At 43.9% G+C, this 11,845-nt stretch overlaps 1 protein-coding gene across 1 annotated transcript; it reads right to left on the bottom strand.

Moving 5' to 3' along the window:
• Window positions 1–2,457: 2,457 nt before the first annotated feature.
• LOC139539444 (receptor-transporting protein 3-like) lies at window positions 2,458–6,664 on the bottom strand. Its single transcript, XM_071342408.1, has 2 exons — window positions 6,293–6,664; window positions 2,458–3,438 (listed from the first exon to the last, which is right to left on the bottom strand). Exons 1-2 carry the CDS (start codon window positions 6,439–6,441, stop codon window positions 3,090–3,092), a joined length of 498 nt encoding a protein of 165 aa, XP_071198509.1. The 5' UTR covers window positions 6,442–6,664; the 3' UTR covers window positions 2,458–3,089.
• Between the last annotated feature and the right edge of the window lie 5,181 nt (window positions 6,665–11,845).

Below are 11,845 nucleotides of genomic sequence, written 5' to 3'. Positions count from 1 at the left end.
CGTCCGGAGCCTGAGCCACCACCGTGGTCAGATGCCCACCCAGACCCTCCCCTGGACTTTGTGCTGGTGCGCCCGGCGTTCGCACCTTGAGGGGGGGGGTTCTGTCACGTTCCTGACCTGTTTTCTGTTGTTTTGTATGTGTGTGATGGTCAGGGCGTGAGTTTTGGGTGGGCATTCTATGTTGTGTGTTTCTATGTTGGTTTAGGGTTGCCTGGTATGGCTCTTAATTAGAGGCAGGTGTTTTGCGTTCCTCTAATTAAGAGTCATATTTAGGTAGGTTGTTTCACTGTGTTCGTTGTGGGTGGTTGTTACCTGTCTCTGTGTTTGTGTTCTGCACCAGATAGGTCTGTATCGGTTTTGCACGTTTGTTATTTTGTAAGTTGTTTGTAGTGTTCACTTGTTCTTATAATTAAACATGTTGAGCACTGGCTACGCTGCATTTTGGTCCTCTCCTTCACCCCAGGAAGAAAACCTTTACAATCGGATGGAAAGCCAGAACCAGAAGAACCTCCCTGAGGAAAACGACTTGGGAAGCACCTCTGAGATCCTGAAGCAAATTCCTTCAAACCGTCCCCTGATCACTGATCGAAGGCCAGCACCACTATTAGTCACCATGGCCCCTAGCCCAGTCTACTGTAATGCACCTGATGAAAGCAGCCCGGTGGCAGATGATTTCGCAAGGGCAGGGAGGGTATATAAACCAGTGAGACTAAAACAAGAGACTAATTCAATCCGCCAGAAGGTGCAAGTTTAACATAGTGCTGAAATAATACAGAGACTTAGTAAAAAAAAATAGTTTGTTTCTTACACTATATCTACCTTCCTAGCAGTTCAAGAGGCCCTATGCATCTTGGGGCAGTTGAAGGCCTGATCAACCTTCACTTGCCCTGAACCCTGTGGGTAGCTGAGTTCAGAATGATGCCTTGAGCCTGGGAGATTATTTAGTTTAGTTTTATAAGGTTGGTGAAATTCAGGAGGGGTAAATGTAACAGTTGTTCAAATATTTTGTGAATTTCACCAGGTTCATATATTAATGTAGCATGTTGATTTGTAATTATGCATGCCTGAATCCTGGGGAATAGGGGAGCGAGTATTTATGTCGTGCTCAAATCAATTTGATGCACTAAAGGAGAAGTAGGAACTATTTTTCTGTTGTCTTCGGGAAAAGTTATATTACTTTAAGTACAACGTCATATCTACAGTGTTTTGTTCATGAATAATGTTATATATTTAGAGTTGACTCATAAGTGGATTTGAAATGTAGATGTATATTTATTGTGTTAGTGTGTAGTGCTTGACTTGGAGTAAAATAGCTACCGGTACCAATGGCATAGGCATCAGAGGAGGCTGGTGGGCGGCATGTCTGGAAACCACATGTTTGACTCCATTCCGTTTATTTCATTCTAGCCATTACAATAGGCATGTCCTCATATAGCTTCTCCCACCAGCCTCCTCTGGTAGGCATGGGTGGGACTGTGGGGTCTAGGGCCCACTCACTGGGGAGCCAGGCCCTGCCAGGCTCACCCAATCAGATTGAGCAAAAACTAAAAAAGAATACATACTCTTCAGCTTGAATCGACAGTCAATGTAGGAAGACAGTTGACTGTCATTAGTATATTCTTATGAAGGCTACACTTACATGCAGGACTACAATGTTTTACAGTTTATGCATTATTATAATAATCCACTTCGTCACATGCGTTTTGAACCCACGGTTAAAAAAACTCTATTGATTACATATCTTTCCTCCAATGGAAAAGCCTATAAGACTGTGACATCAGAGAGGCGGGCAAAGCAAGCTTCAAACAGGAAGCTCACCCCGCGAAGCACACAATAATATCAGTGACATTGTTTTTCTTTCTGTTTTGATGTTAATTAAGATGATAAAACTGTCATAAATAACATCACGCCAAACTGTGATGTAAATGTTATGATGTACATGTGCATACCTTGTACTTGTGCATTAATATACATAAAAGTTGCCAATATTATGTTAAAATGTCATTCTGTCATTTCACCAACCACAGCTAGCTGAAGTAGGACAGCATGGAGTAGCTAAAGTGGGACAGTCTTATAGGCTTTTCCAATGGAGGAAAGAGATCCAGTTTACATTAGAGACCCCCTGTACTTAGGTTAGGCAGGGCTCTGCTTCTTGTCCTGTTCATGGTTTCTTCTAGTACTGTTATTAGTAATGCTTATAAATGCATCAACCACAAGCACCTTTTTTCCCACTCATGTTGTTGACTGTGGAAAATTTAAAACGTGGACAACAATTTTTTTTATTACATAATTCAAATAGGCTAACGAAAGGTACCGGATCTCAGCTCCGCTGGCTCTCATTTGGATCATAGGTACAGGGTCTCGGACCGGGTGGGACCTGGCCCAATTTAACCCCTGGTTGTACATTGTCATTGTTTCTATCTGTTTTTCTGATGAAATAACTCGACAACAGTGAAATTCGTTTTTTAAAGCAGTTTTATAGCAGGTCAGGACATTTGACTCAAAGTTATAAATCATAAAAGGGTGTTTTACTCCCTGCTGACGCCATATGCAAAGAGAAGTACACACACACACACTGAACATATAAAAAATGTTGTCACGTTTTGCACGTGTAAAGTCCCACAAATATTTGTAATCGATGCAAATGGGTTTCTAAAGCAATGTTGCCTTGCTTGTATGCATTTCCATTGTAGCCAGTCGTCTCTGCACCATAAAGGTGATGTCCTCACCTGACATGGGATTTGATTTGTACATCTGTTGAGAAGTAATTCCTTGAAGTAACTCTTTTAAAGTGTAAGAGATTATTGAAAAGAATGCAGATCGGAAACTACTTTCTCAATCAACTATCAACTTTTGTATTAAAAAACAAGTACATTTTGTCTAGATTAAATGGTGGACAATTCAGTTACTGGCTTCTTTTCCCCCCATCCTTGATTCAGAGGATATAGTTTTCGCAGCTTCATCAGGAAATAAAATTCTCTCTACAGTATTATATCCAGTTCCACATCCAACTCTCCTCAAAATTGTTCATTGATTATACAATACATTTAAGAATGAAACATTTCCCAGATGTTTCTATATTTTCCATTCTATGTTTCTTTTGTGGTCACCTGTCTGCAGATGCCATGTTTACAGGCTTCACAATGAGCAGCCTCATGGGGTCCATCACTCCTCCCTTCCAAATGGAATGGCATATTCCTTTCGCCTGCGTCCTTATAGTAGCACTTGACGAGGATCTTCTCGACAAGCTTCTCCAGCAGCACCTCGATGTTCTCTGTCTTAAAACGAGGCTCCTCCATTGTACTCTGTACACACCTCTTGCACTCCTGTCTGTAGCGTTTCACTTTAACCATCCCCTTGTCCTCCAACAGACGCATGTGAAACACCACCAGAACTCTTTTCGAAGGCCAGGTCCTCTTACACTTTGAGCACATGAACCTGCAGGGAGAGATAAGTGATACAGTTGAAGTCTGAAGTTTACATACACCTTAGCCAAATACATTTAAACTCAGTTTTTCACAATTCCTGACATTTAATCCTAGTAAAAAATTCCCTATCTTAGGTCAGTTAGGATCACCACTTTATTTTAAGAATGTGAAATGACAGAATAATAGTAGAGAGAATGATTTATTTGAGCTTTTATTTCTTTCATCACATTCCCAGTGGGTCAGAAGTTTACATACACTCAATTAGTATTTGGTAGCATTGCCTTTAAATTGTTTAACTTGCGTCAAACGTTTCTGGTAGCCTTCCACAACCTTCCGAACAATAAGTTGGGTGAATTTTGGCCCATTCCACCTGACAGAGCTGGTGTAACTGAGTCAGGTCTGAAGGCCTCCTTGCTCGCACACGCTTTTTCAGTTCTGCCCACAAATATTCTATAGGATTGAGTTCAGGCTTTGTGATGGCCACTCCAATACCTTGACTTTGTTGTCCTTAATATGGCTTGGGGGCAGTATTTCGATGTCTGGATGAGAAGTGTGCCCAAAGTAAACTGCCTGTTACTCAGGCCCAGAAGCTAGGATATGCATAGAGATTCGGATAGAAAGCACACTAACGTTTCCAAAACTGTTAAAATAATGTCTGTGAGTATAACATAACTGATATGGCAGGCGAAAACCTGAGGAAAATCCATCCAGGAAGTGGGATTTTTTTAATGTGGGTATTTTCAATTGAATGCCTATAGGGTATCTAATGGGTTACGACCCAGATTGCAGTTCCTATGGCTTCCACTAGATGTCAACAGTCTTTAGACATTGTTTCAGGCTTGTTTTCTGAAAAATTAAGAAGAATGAGACCTTTCTCTCAGTGGACTGTAGAATCATGCAGTGCTGGTTTTGCGCATGACCGAGTGCGCGCCCTTCGTTGTTTTTCCTTTCTATTGAATACGCTATTGTCCGGTTTAAATATTATCGATTATTTAGACAATTGACAACCTGAGGAATAATTATAAACATCGTTTGACATGTTTCGACAAACTTTACCGGTACTATTAGGATGTATTCGTCTGCATGTTTTGACTGCCTTTGAGCCAGTGGATTACTGAAAACCCGCCAACAAAGCTGAGTTTTTGGGATATAAAGAGGGACTTTATCGAAACAAAACAAACATTTATTGTGTAGCTCGTGACTGCAACCATATGAAGATCTTCAAAGGTAAGTGATTAATTTTATCGCTATTTCTGACTTTTGTAATTCCTTTACTTGGTTGTAAAATGTTTGTATGCTTTTGTAAGCGGGGCGCTATCCTCAGATAATCTCATGGTATGCTTTCGCAGTAAAGCCTTTTTGAAATCTGACAAAGCGGCTGGATTAACAAGAAGTTAATCTTTAAGCCGATGTATAACACTTGTATTTTTTATGAATGTTTATTATGACTATTACTGTATTTTGAATTTGGCGCTCTGCAATTTCACCGGATGTTGTCGAGGTGGGTCGCTAGCGGAACACCTGCGCCAGAAAGGTTAAGCCATTTTGCCACAACTCTGGAAGTACGCTTGGGGTCATTGTCCATTTGGAAGAACCATTTGCGACCAAGCTTTAACTTCCTGACTGATGTCTTGAGATGTTACTTCAATATATCCACATAATTTTCCTCCCTCATGATGCCATCTATTTTGTGAAGTGCACCAGTCCCTCCTGCAGCAAAGCACCCCCACAACATGATGCTGCCACCCCCGTGCTTCACGGTTGTGGTGGTGTTCTTCGGCTTGCAAGCTCCCCCCCTTTTTCCTCCAAACATAATGATGGTCATTATTGCCAAACAGTTCTATTTTTGTTTCATCAGACCAGAGGACATTTCTCCAAAAAGTACGATCTTTGTCCCCATGTGCAGTTGCAAACCATAGTCTGGCTTTTTAATGGCTGTTTTGGAGCAGTGGCTTCTTCCTTGCTGAGCGGCCTTTCAGGTTATGTCGATATAGGACTCGTTTTACTGTGGATGTAGATACTTTTGTTCTTGTTTCCTCCAGCATCTTCACAAGGTCCTTTGCTGTTGTTCTGGGATTGATTTGCACTTTTCGGACCAAAGTACATTCATCTCTACGAGACAGAAGGCGTCTCCTTCCTGAGCGGTATGGCGGCTGCGTGGTCCCATGGTGTTTATATTTGCGTACTATTGTTTGTACAGATGAACGTGGTACCTTCAGGCATTTGGAAATTGCTCCCAAGGATGAACCAGACTTGTGGAGGTTTACACATTTTTTCTGAGGTCTTGGCTGATTTCTTTTGATTTTTCCATGATGTCAAGCAAAGAGGCACTGAGTTTGAAGGTAGGCCTTGAAATACATCCACAGGTACACCTCCAATTGACTCCAATAGCCTATCAGATGCTTCTAAAGCAATGACATTTTCTGGAATTTTCCAAGCCGTTTAAAGGCACAGTCAACTTAGTGTATGTAAACTTCTGACCCACTGGAATTGTGATACAGTGAGTTATAAGTGAAATGATCTGTAAATAATTGTTGGAAAAATTACTTGTGTCATGCACAAAGTAGATGTCCTAACCGACTTGCCAAAACTATAGTTTGTTAAATGGAAACGAGTGAATGACTCCAACCTAAGTGTATGTAAACTTACAACTTCAACTGTATGTAAATATCTAATTTCAGTATAACAAGTTAGTAAATAAAGTATATTTCATGTCTTAATTCTGAATGTAATCTATTAAGTCCCTATCCGTTTGAATACAGTAATTTAACATTTAATCAGGTTTAATGTACTTTAGTAAACACATTTCTATGATCTGAATTGAATTAATATATGTCTATTTACACTTTATTCAAAGAGCCTACCTTGCAAACGCCCCACTGATGTACTGCTGCCAACCTCTCGCTGGGTGATCAGGACTGATGTCGTTATCAAATTCAATGCTCCAGGTGTCCTCTATGTCATGCTCCTCAATCGTGTTCTGGAGAATGCTGGCCCATTCCTGAAGATCCATTGCTTCTGAGCAGAGGAAGTAGTAGCTTTCCAAAACGGACAGTTTAGCTGTATCTTTTCGAAACGTTTGTCTGTCCGTGAGATTGTGTCTACTCACTGGGCTTTATATATGCTATCTACTGAGCTGTCCATCATCACAGCTGATGGTTGATTGGCTCTGCATTTGGACAACTGACATCAACACCTCTGTTGCTAGAGCTACGAAAGGACGAGAGAAATGAAACTGAAAGCTTGCTCTCTGTTTTCCGTTAAGTTTCGATTTGCTGCTCAAATTACTTTGTCATTATGACATGTCTCTACAAAGTCCAGCGCAATAATCCGGCATGTAGAATGTGATAACGGCACTGCACAACTACCAAATATGAATACTGTATGTGCTATGGCGTAAACTTTCAATTTCCTTTCCCCAGCATCTTACATGGACGATGGTAAGCTATCTGTATTGAGTATGATGGGAGACAGAGTGCTAGTTTCAAGCACAGGGCGCAGCAGGTGTTTATTTAGAAAAGGACCACAGGAGGAGGCAGGTAGCAGGGTCCAGGGACAGACAGAAGGTCATACACAGGGAATCCAAAAAGGTAACAGTACAGCAAGGGAAAAGGCTAATAACGTAGTCCGGGAGATCAGGCAAGAGGTTGATGACAGGAAAACTGATAGGCAAAAGTACAGGCAGGGAATAGGCAAAAAAACACGATACACGGGAGGACTAATATGGAAATAAACAGTACTCCGTATAGAATGTGTACATAAATAAACAATACCTCACAATGATGGGGTGCAATGAACTGAATTAAATCGTGTGTGTAAATGACATACAGGTGTGTGAACAGGTGATCAGAAATCAGGTGATTGGGATCTGGAGAGTGAGCTGCCTTCAGGGGATCAAATCAAAGTGTATTTGTCACGTGTGTAGACCTTACAGTGAAATGCTTACTTACAGGCTCTAACCAATAGTGTAAAAAAGGTATTAGGTGAACAATAGGTAAGTAAATAAATAAAACAACAGTAAAAAGACAGTGAAAAACAACAGTAGCGAGGCTATAAAAGTAGCGAGGCTACATACACCGGTTAGTCAGGCTAATTGAGATAGTATGTACATGTAGATATGGTTAAAGTGACTATTTATATATGATGAACAGAGAGTAGCAGTAGCGCAAAAGAGGGTTTGGCGGGTGGCGGGACACAATGCAGAGAGCCCGGTTAGCCAATGTGCGGGAGCACTGGTTGGTCGGGCCAATTGAGGTAGTATGTACATGAATGTATCGTTAAAGGGACTATGCATATATGATAAACAGAGAGTAGCAGGAGCGTAAAAAGAGGGGTTGGGGGGAGGCACACAATGCAAATAGTCCGGGTAGCCATTTGATTACCTGTTCAGGAGTCTTATGGCTCGGGGGTAAAAACTGTTGAGAAGCCTTTTTGTCCTAGACTTGGCACTCCGGTACTGCTTGCCATGCGGTAGTAGAGGGAACAGTCTATGACTGGGGTGGCTGGGGTCTTTGACAATTTTTAGGGCCTGGCTCTGACACCGCTTGGTGAAGAGGTCCTGGATGGCAGGCAGCTTAGCCCCAGTGATCTACTGGGCCGTACGCACTACCCTCTGTAGTGCCTTGCGGTCGGAGGCGGAGCAATGGCCATACCAGGCAGTGATGCAGCTGTAGACCCTTTTAATGATCTCAGGACCCATGCCAAATCTTTTTAGTTTCCTGAGGGGGAATAGGCTTTGTCGTGCCTTCTTCACGACTGTCTTGGTGTGTTTGGACCATTCTAGTTTGTTGTTGATGTGGACACCAAGGAACTTGAAGCTCTCAACCTGCTCCACTACAGCCCCGTCGATGAGAATGGGGGCGTGCTCGGTCCTCCTTTTCCTGTAGTCCACAATCATCTCCTTAGTATTGGTTACGTTGAGGGAGAGGTTGTTATTCTGGCACTACCCGGCCAGGTCTCTGACCTCCTCCCTATAGGCTGTCTCGTCTATGTGTTTGAGAGTGTGAGCTGGAAAGTGGGCTGGAAAGTGAGCTGCGTTCAGGGGATATATGTGTTTGAGACTGTGAGTTGGAAGCAGACGTTACACTATCAAGATCCCCTTTATACCTAGTTCTAACTTGTGTCCTTTATCCTGATCTTGTCCACATTCTGATTGTGCCCACGTTTTCAGACAGTCGTAGACAGTCAAGACAAATGGTGATCTGATTGTGATCAGATCTTCCTGACAACCTCCGGGGGGGTCGTCAGGAAGCAACAAGCAGTGTAGACAGATCTGGACAGGGAAACCATTTTAAATAATAATTATTCCACCCTACAAAATCATTGATAGGTGAGTGATTACATCAATATTGTAAGAGGTGCGTAACTGGCTGCAGGGAAGTCAGGCGCAGGAGAGCAGACATGGGTAATAACCGGAGCAGTTTAATGAGGCAAAACCAACGGCACCCAGAACAACAAAGTATGGGTTGAAATAACCCGTCGCAAACCAGTCTGAAGTGCACATACACATACACACAACAAACAATTCCACACACAGACATGGGGGGAACAGAGGGTTATATACATGTCAAGTAATGAGGGAATGTAAACCAGGTGTGTGGGAAAACAAGACAAAACAAATGGAAAATGAAAGGTGGATCGGCGATGGCTAGAAGACCGGTGACGTCGACCGCCGAACGCCGCCCGAACAAGGAGAGTGTCACGTCCTGACCATAGTGCTTATGTGTTTTGCTTGTTTTAGTGTTGGTCAGGACGTGAGCTGGGTGGGCATTCTATGTTGTGTGTCTAGTTTGTCTGTTTCTGTGTTCAGCCTAATATGGTTCTCAATCAGAGGCAGCTGTCAATCGTTGTCCCTGATTGAGAATCATATATAGGTGGCTTGTTTTGTGTTGGGGATTTGTGGGTGGTTGTTTCCTGTGTCAGTGTTTGTGCCACACGGGACTGTTACGGTTAGTTCGTTTTGTTATTTTGTATCGTGTATTGTTTTCGTGCATATTAAATCATGGAAACTTACCACGCTGCACATTGGTCCTCCGATCCTTCTCGCCTCTCCTCGTTCGAGGAGGAGGAAGAGCTAGACTGCCGTTACAGAGAGGAACCGACTTCGGCGGAAGTCGTGACAAATATGTGTTTTACAATAAATAAATAATATTTTGAAAGAATAGCTGTGAAATAATTTGCATAAAGGGACGGACTAGAAAATAGGGTCACAATGCAGACATAGTGGACGGATAAGAGACATATTTTACTACCATGTGTAGAGGCAACAGCAGATCAGAGACACGTGTTGACATATTTCAGGAATTGTGGGCACAATCAGAATGTAGACAAGATCAGGACAAATGACTCATGTTAGCACTAGGTATAAACGGGGATAATGTCTGCTGGCAATCAGATGAAGGTGAATAGGGCCTTCTTTATCTAGCCTACACAATAAAGAGCTCTCAAGATGCAGACAGTCAATGAAATATATCAGGGGATGTGAAAAGAAGGCCCGAAATATCGTCAAAGATCCCAACCACCCAAACCATAGACTATTCTCTCTGCTGCCGCACGGAAAGATGTACCGGTGCATCAAGTCTGACACCAACAGGTTCTTGAACAGCTTCTATCCCCAAGTAATACGACTGATAAATAGCTAACAAAATAGCTACAGTACACGGACTGAGTTTACCTTGTTTATTGACCTTTTATTTCAGTATTTGCACTGTCTCTATGCACGCTCACAGGGCCCTACACACTCACACACACTGTCACTCCAACACACACACACAAACTCACTCCATCATTTTTTCGCTCACACATTTACATTTAAGTCATTTAGCAGACGCTCTTATCCAGAGCGACTTACAAATTGGTGCATTCACCTTATGATATCCAGTGGAACAACCACTTTACAATAGTGCATCTAACTCTTTTAAGGGGGGGGGGGTTAGAAGGATTACTTTATCCTATCCTAGGTATTCCTTAAAGAGGTGGGGTTTCAGGTGTCTCCGGAAGGTGGTGATTGACTCCGCTGACCTGGCGTCGTGAGGGAGTTTGTTCCACCATTGGGGTGCCAGAGCAGCGAACAGTTTTGACTGGGCTGAGCGGGAACTGTACTTCCTCAGAGGTAGGGAGGCGAGCAGGCCAGAGGTGGATGAACGCAGTGCCCTTGTTTGGGTGTAGGGCCTGATCAGAGCCTGAAGGTACGGAGGTGCCGTTCCCCTCACAGCTCCGTAGGCAAGCACCATGGTCTTGTAGCGGATGCGAGCTTCAACTGGAAGCCAGTGGAGAGAGCGGAGGAGCGGGGTGACGTGAGAGAACTTGGGAAAGTTGAACACCAGACGGGCTGCGGCGTTCTGGATGAGTTGTAGGGGTTTAATGGCACAGGCAGGGAGCCCAGCCAACAGCGAGTTGCAGTAATCCAGACGGGAGATGACAAGTGCCTGGATTAGGACCTGCGCCGCTTCCTGCGTGAGGCAGGGTCGTACTCTGCGAATGTTGTAGAGCATGAACCTACAGGAACGGGTCACCGCCTTGATGTTAGTTGAGAACGACAGGGTGTTGTCCAGGATCACGCCAAGGTTCTTAGCACTCTGGGAGGAGGACACAATGGAGTTGTCAACCGTGATGGCGAGATCATGGAACGGGCAGTCCTTCCCCGGGAGGAAGAGCAGCTCCGTCTTGCCGAGGTTCAGCTTGAGGTGGTGATCCGTCATCCACACTGATATGTCTGCCAGACATGCAGAGATGCGATTCACCACCTGGTTATCAGAGGGGGGAAAGGAGAAGATTAATTGTGTGTCGTCTGCATAGCAATGATAGGAGAGACCATGTGAGGATATGACAGAGCCAAGTGACTTGGTGTATAGCGAGAATAGGAGAGGGCCTAGAACAGAGCCCTGGGGGACACCAGTGGTGAGAGCACGTGGTGCGGAGACAGATTCTCGCCACGCCACCTGGTAGGAGCGACCTGTCAGGTAGGACGCAATCCAAGCGTGGGCCGCGCCGGAGATGCCCAGCTCGGAGAGGGTGGAGAGGAGGATCTGATGGTTCACAGTATCAAAGGCAGCCGATAGGTCTAGAAGGATGAGAGCAGAGGAGAGAGAGTTAGCTTTAGCAGTGCGGAGCGCCTCCGTGACACAGAGAAGAGCAGTCTCAGTTGAATGACTAGTCTTGAAACCTGACTGATTTGGATCAAGAAGGTCATTCTGAGAGAGATAGCAGGAGAGCTGGCCAAGGACGGCACGTTCAAGAGTTTTGGAGAGAAAAGAAAGAAGGGATACTGGTCTGTAGTTGTTGACATCGGAGGGATCGAGTGTAGGTTTTTTCAGAAGGGGTGCAACTCTCGCTCTCTTGAAGACGGAAGGGACGTAGCCAGCGGTCAAGGATGAGTTGATGAGCGAGGTGAGGTAAGGGAGAAGGTCTCCGGAAAT

This window comes from Salvelinus alpinus, chromosome 15, assembly GCF_045679555.1.
Source record: "Salvelinus alpinus chromosome 15, SLU_Salpinus.1, whole genome shotgun sequence".
NCBI lineage: Eukaryota > Metazoa > Chordata > Actinopteri > Salmoniformes > Salmonidae > Salvelinus > Salvelinus alpinus.
Note: the sequence above shows the minus strand (reverse complement) of the source record. Positions and strands in the feature narration are given on the sequence as shown.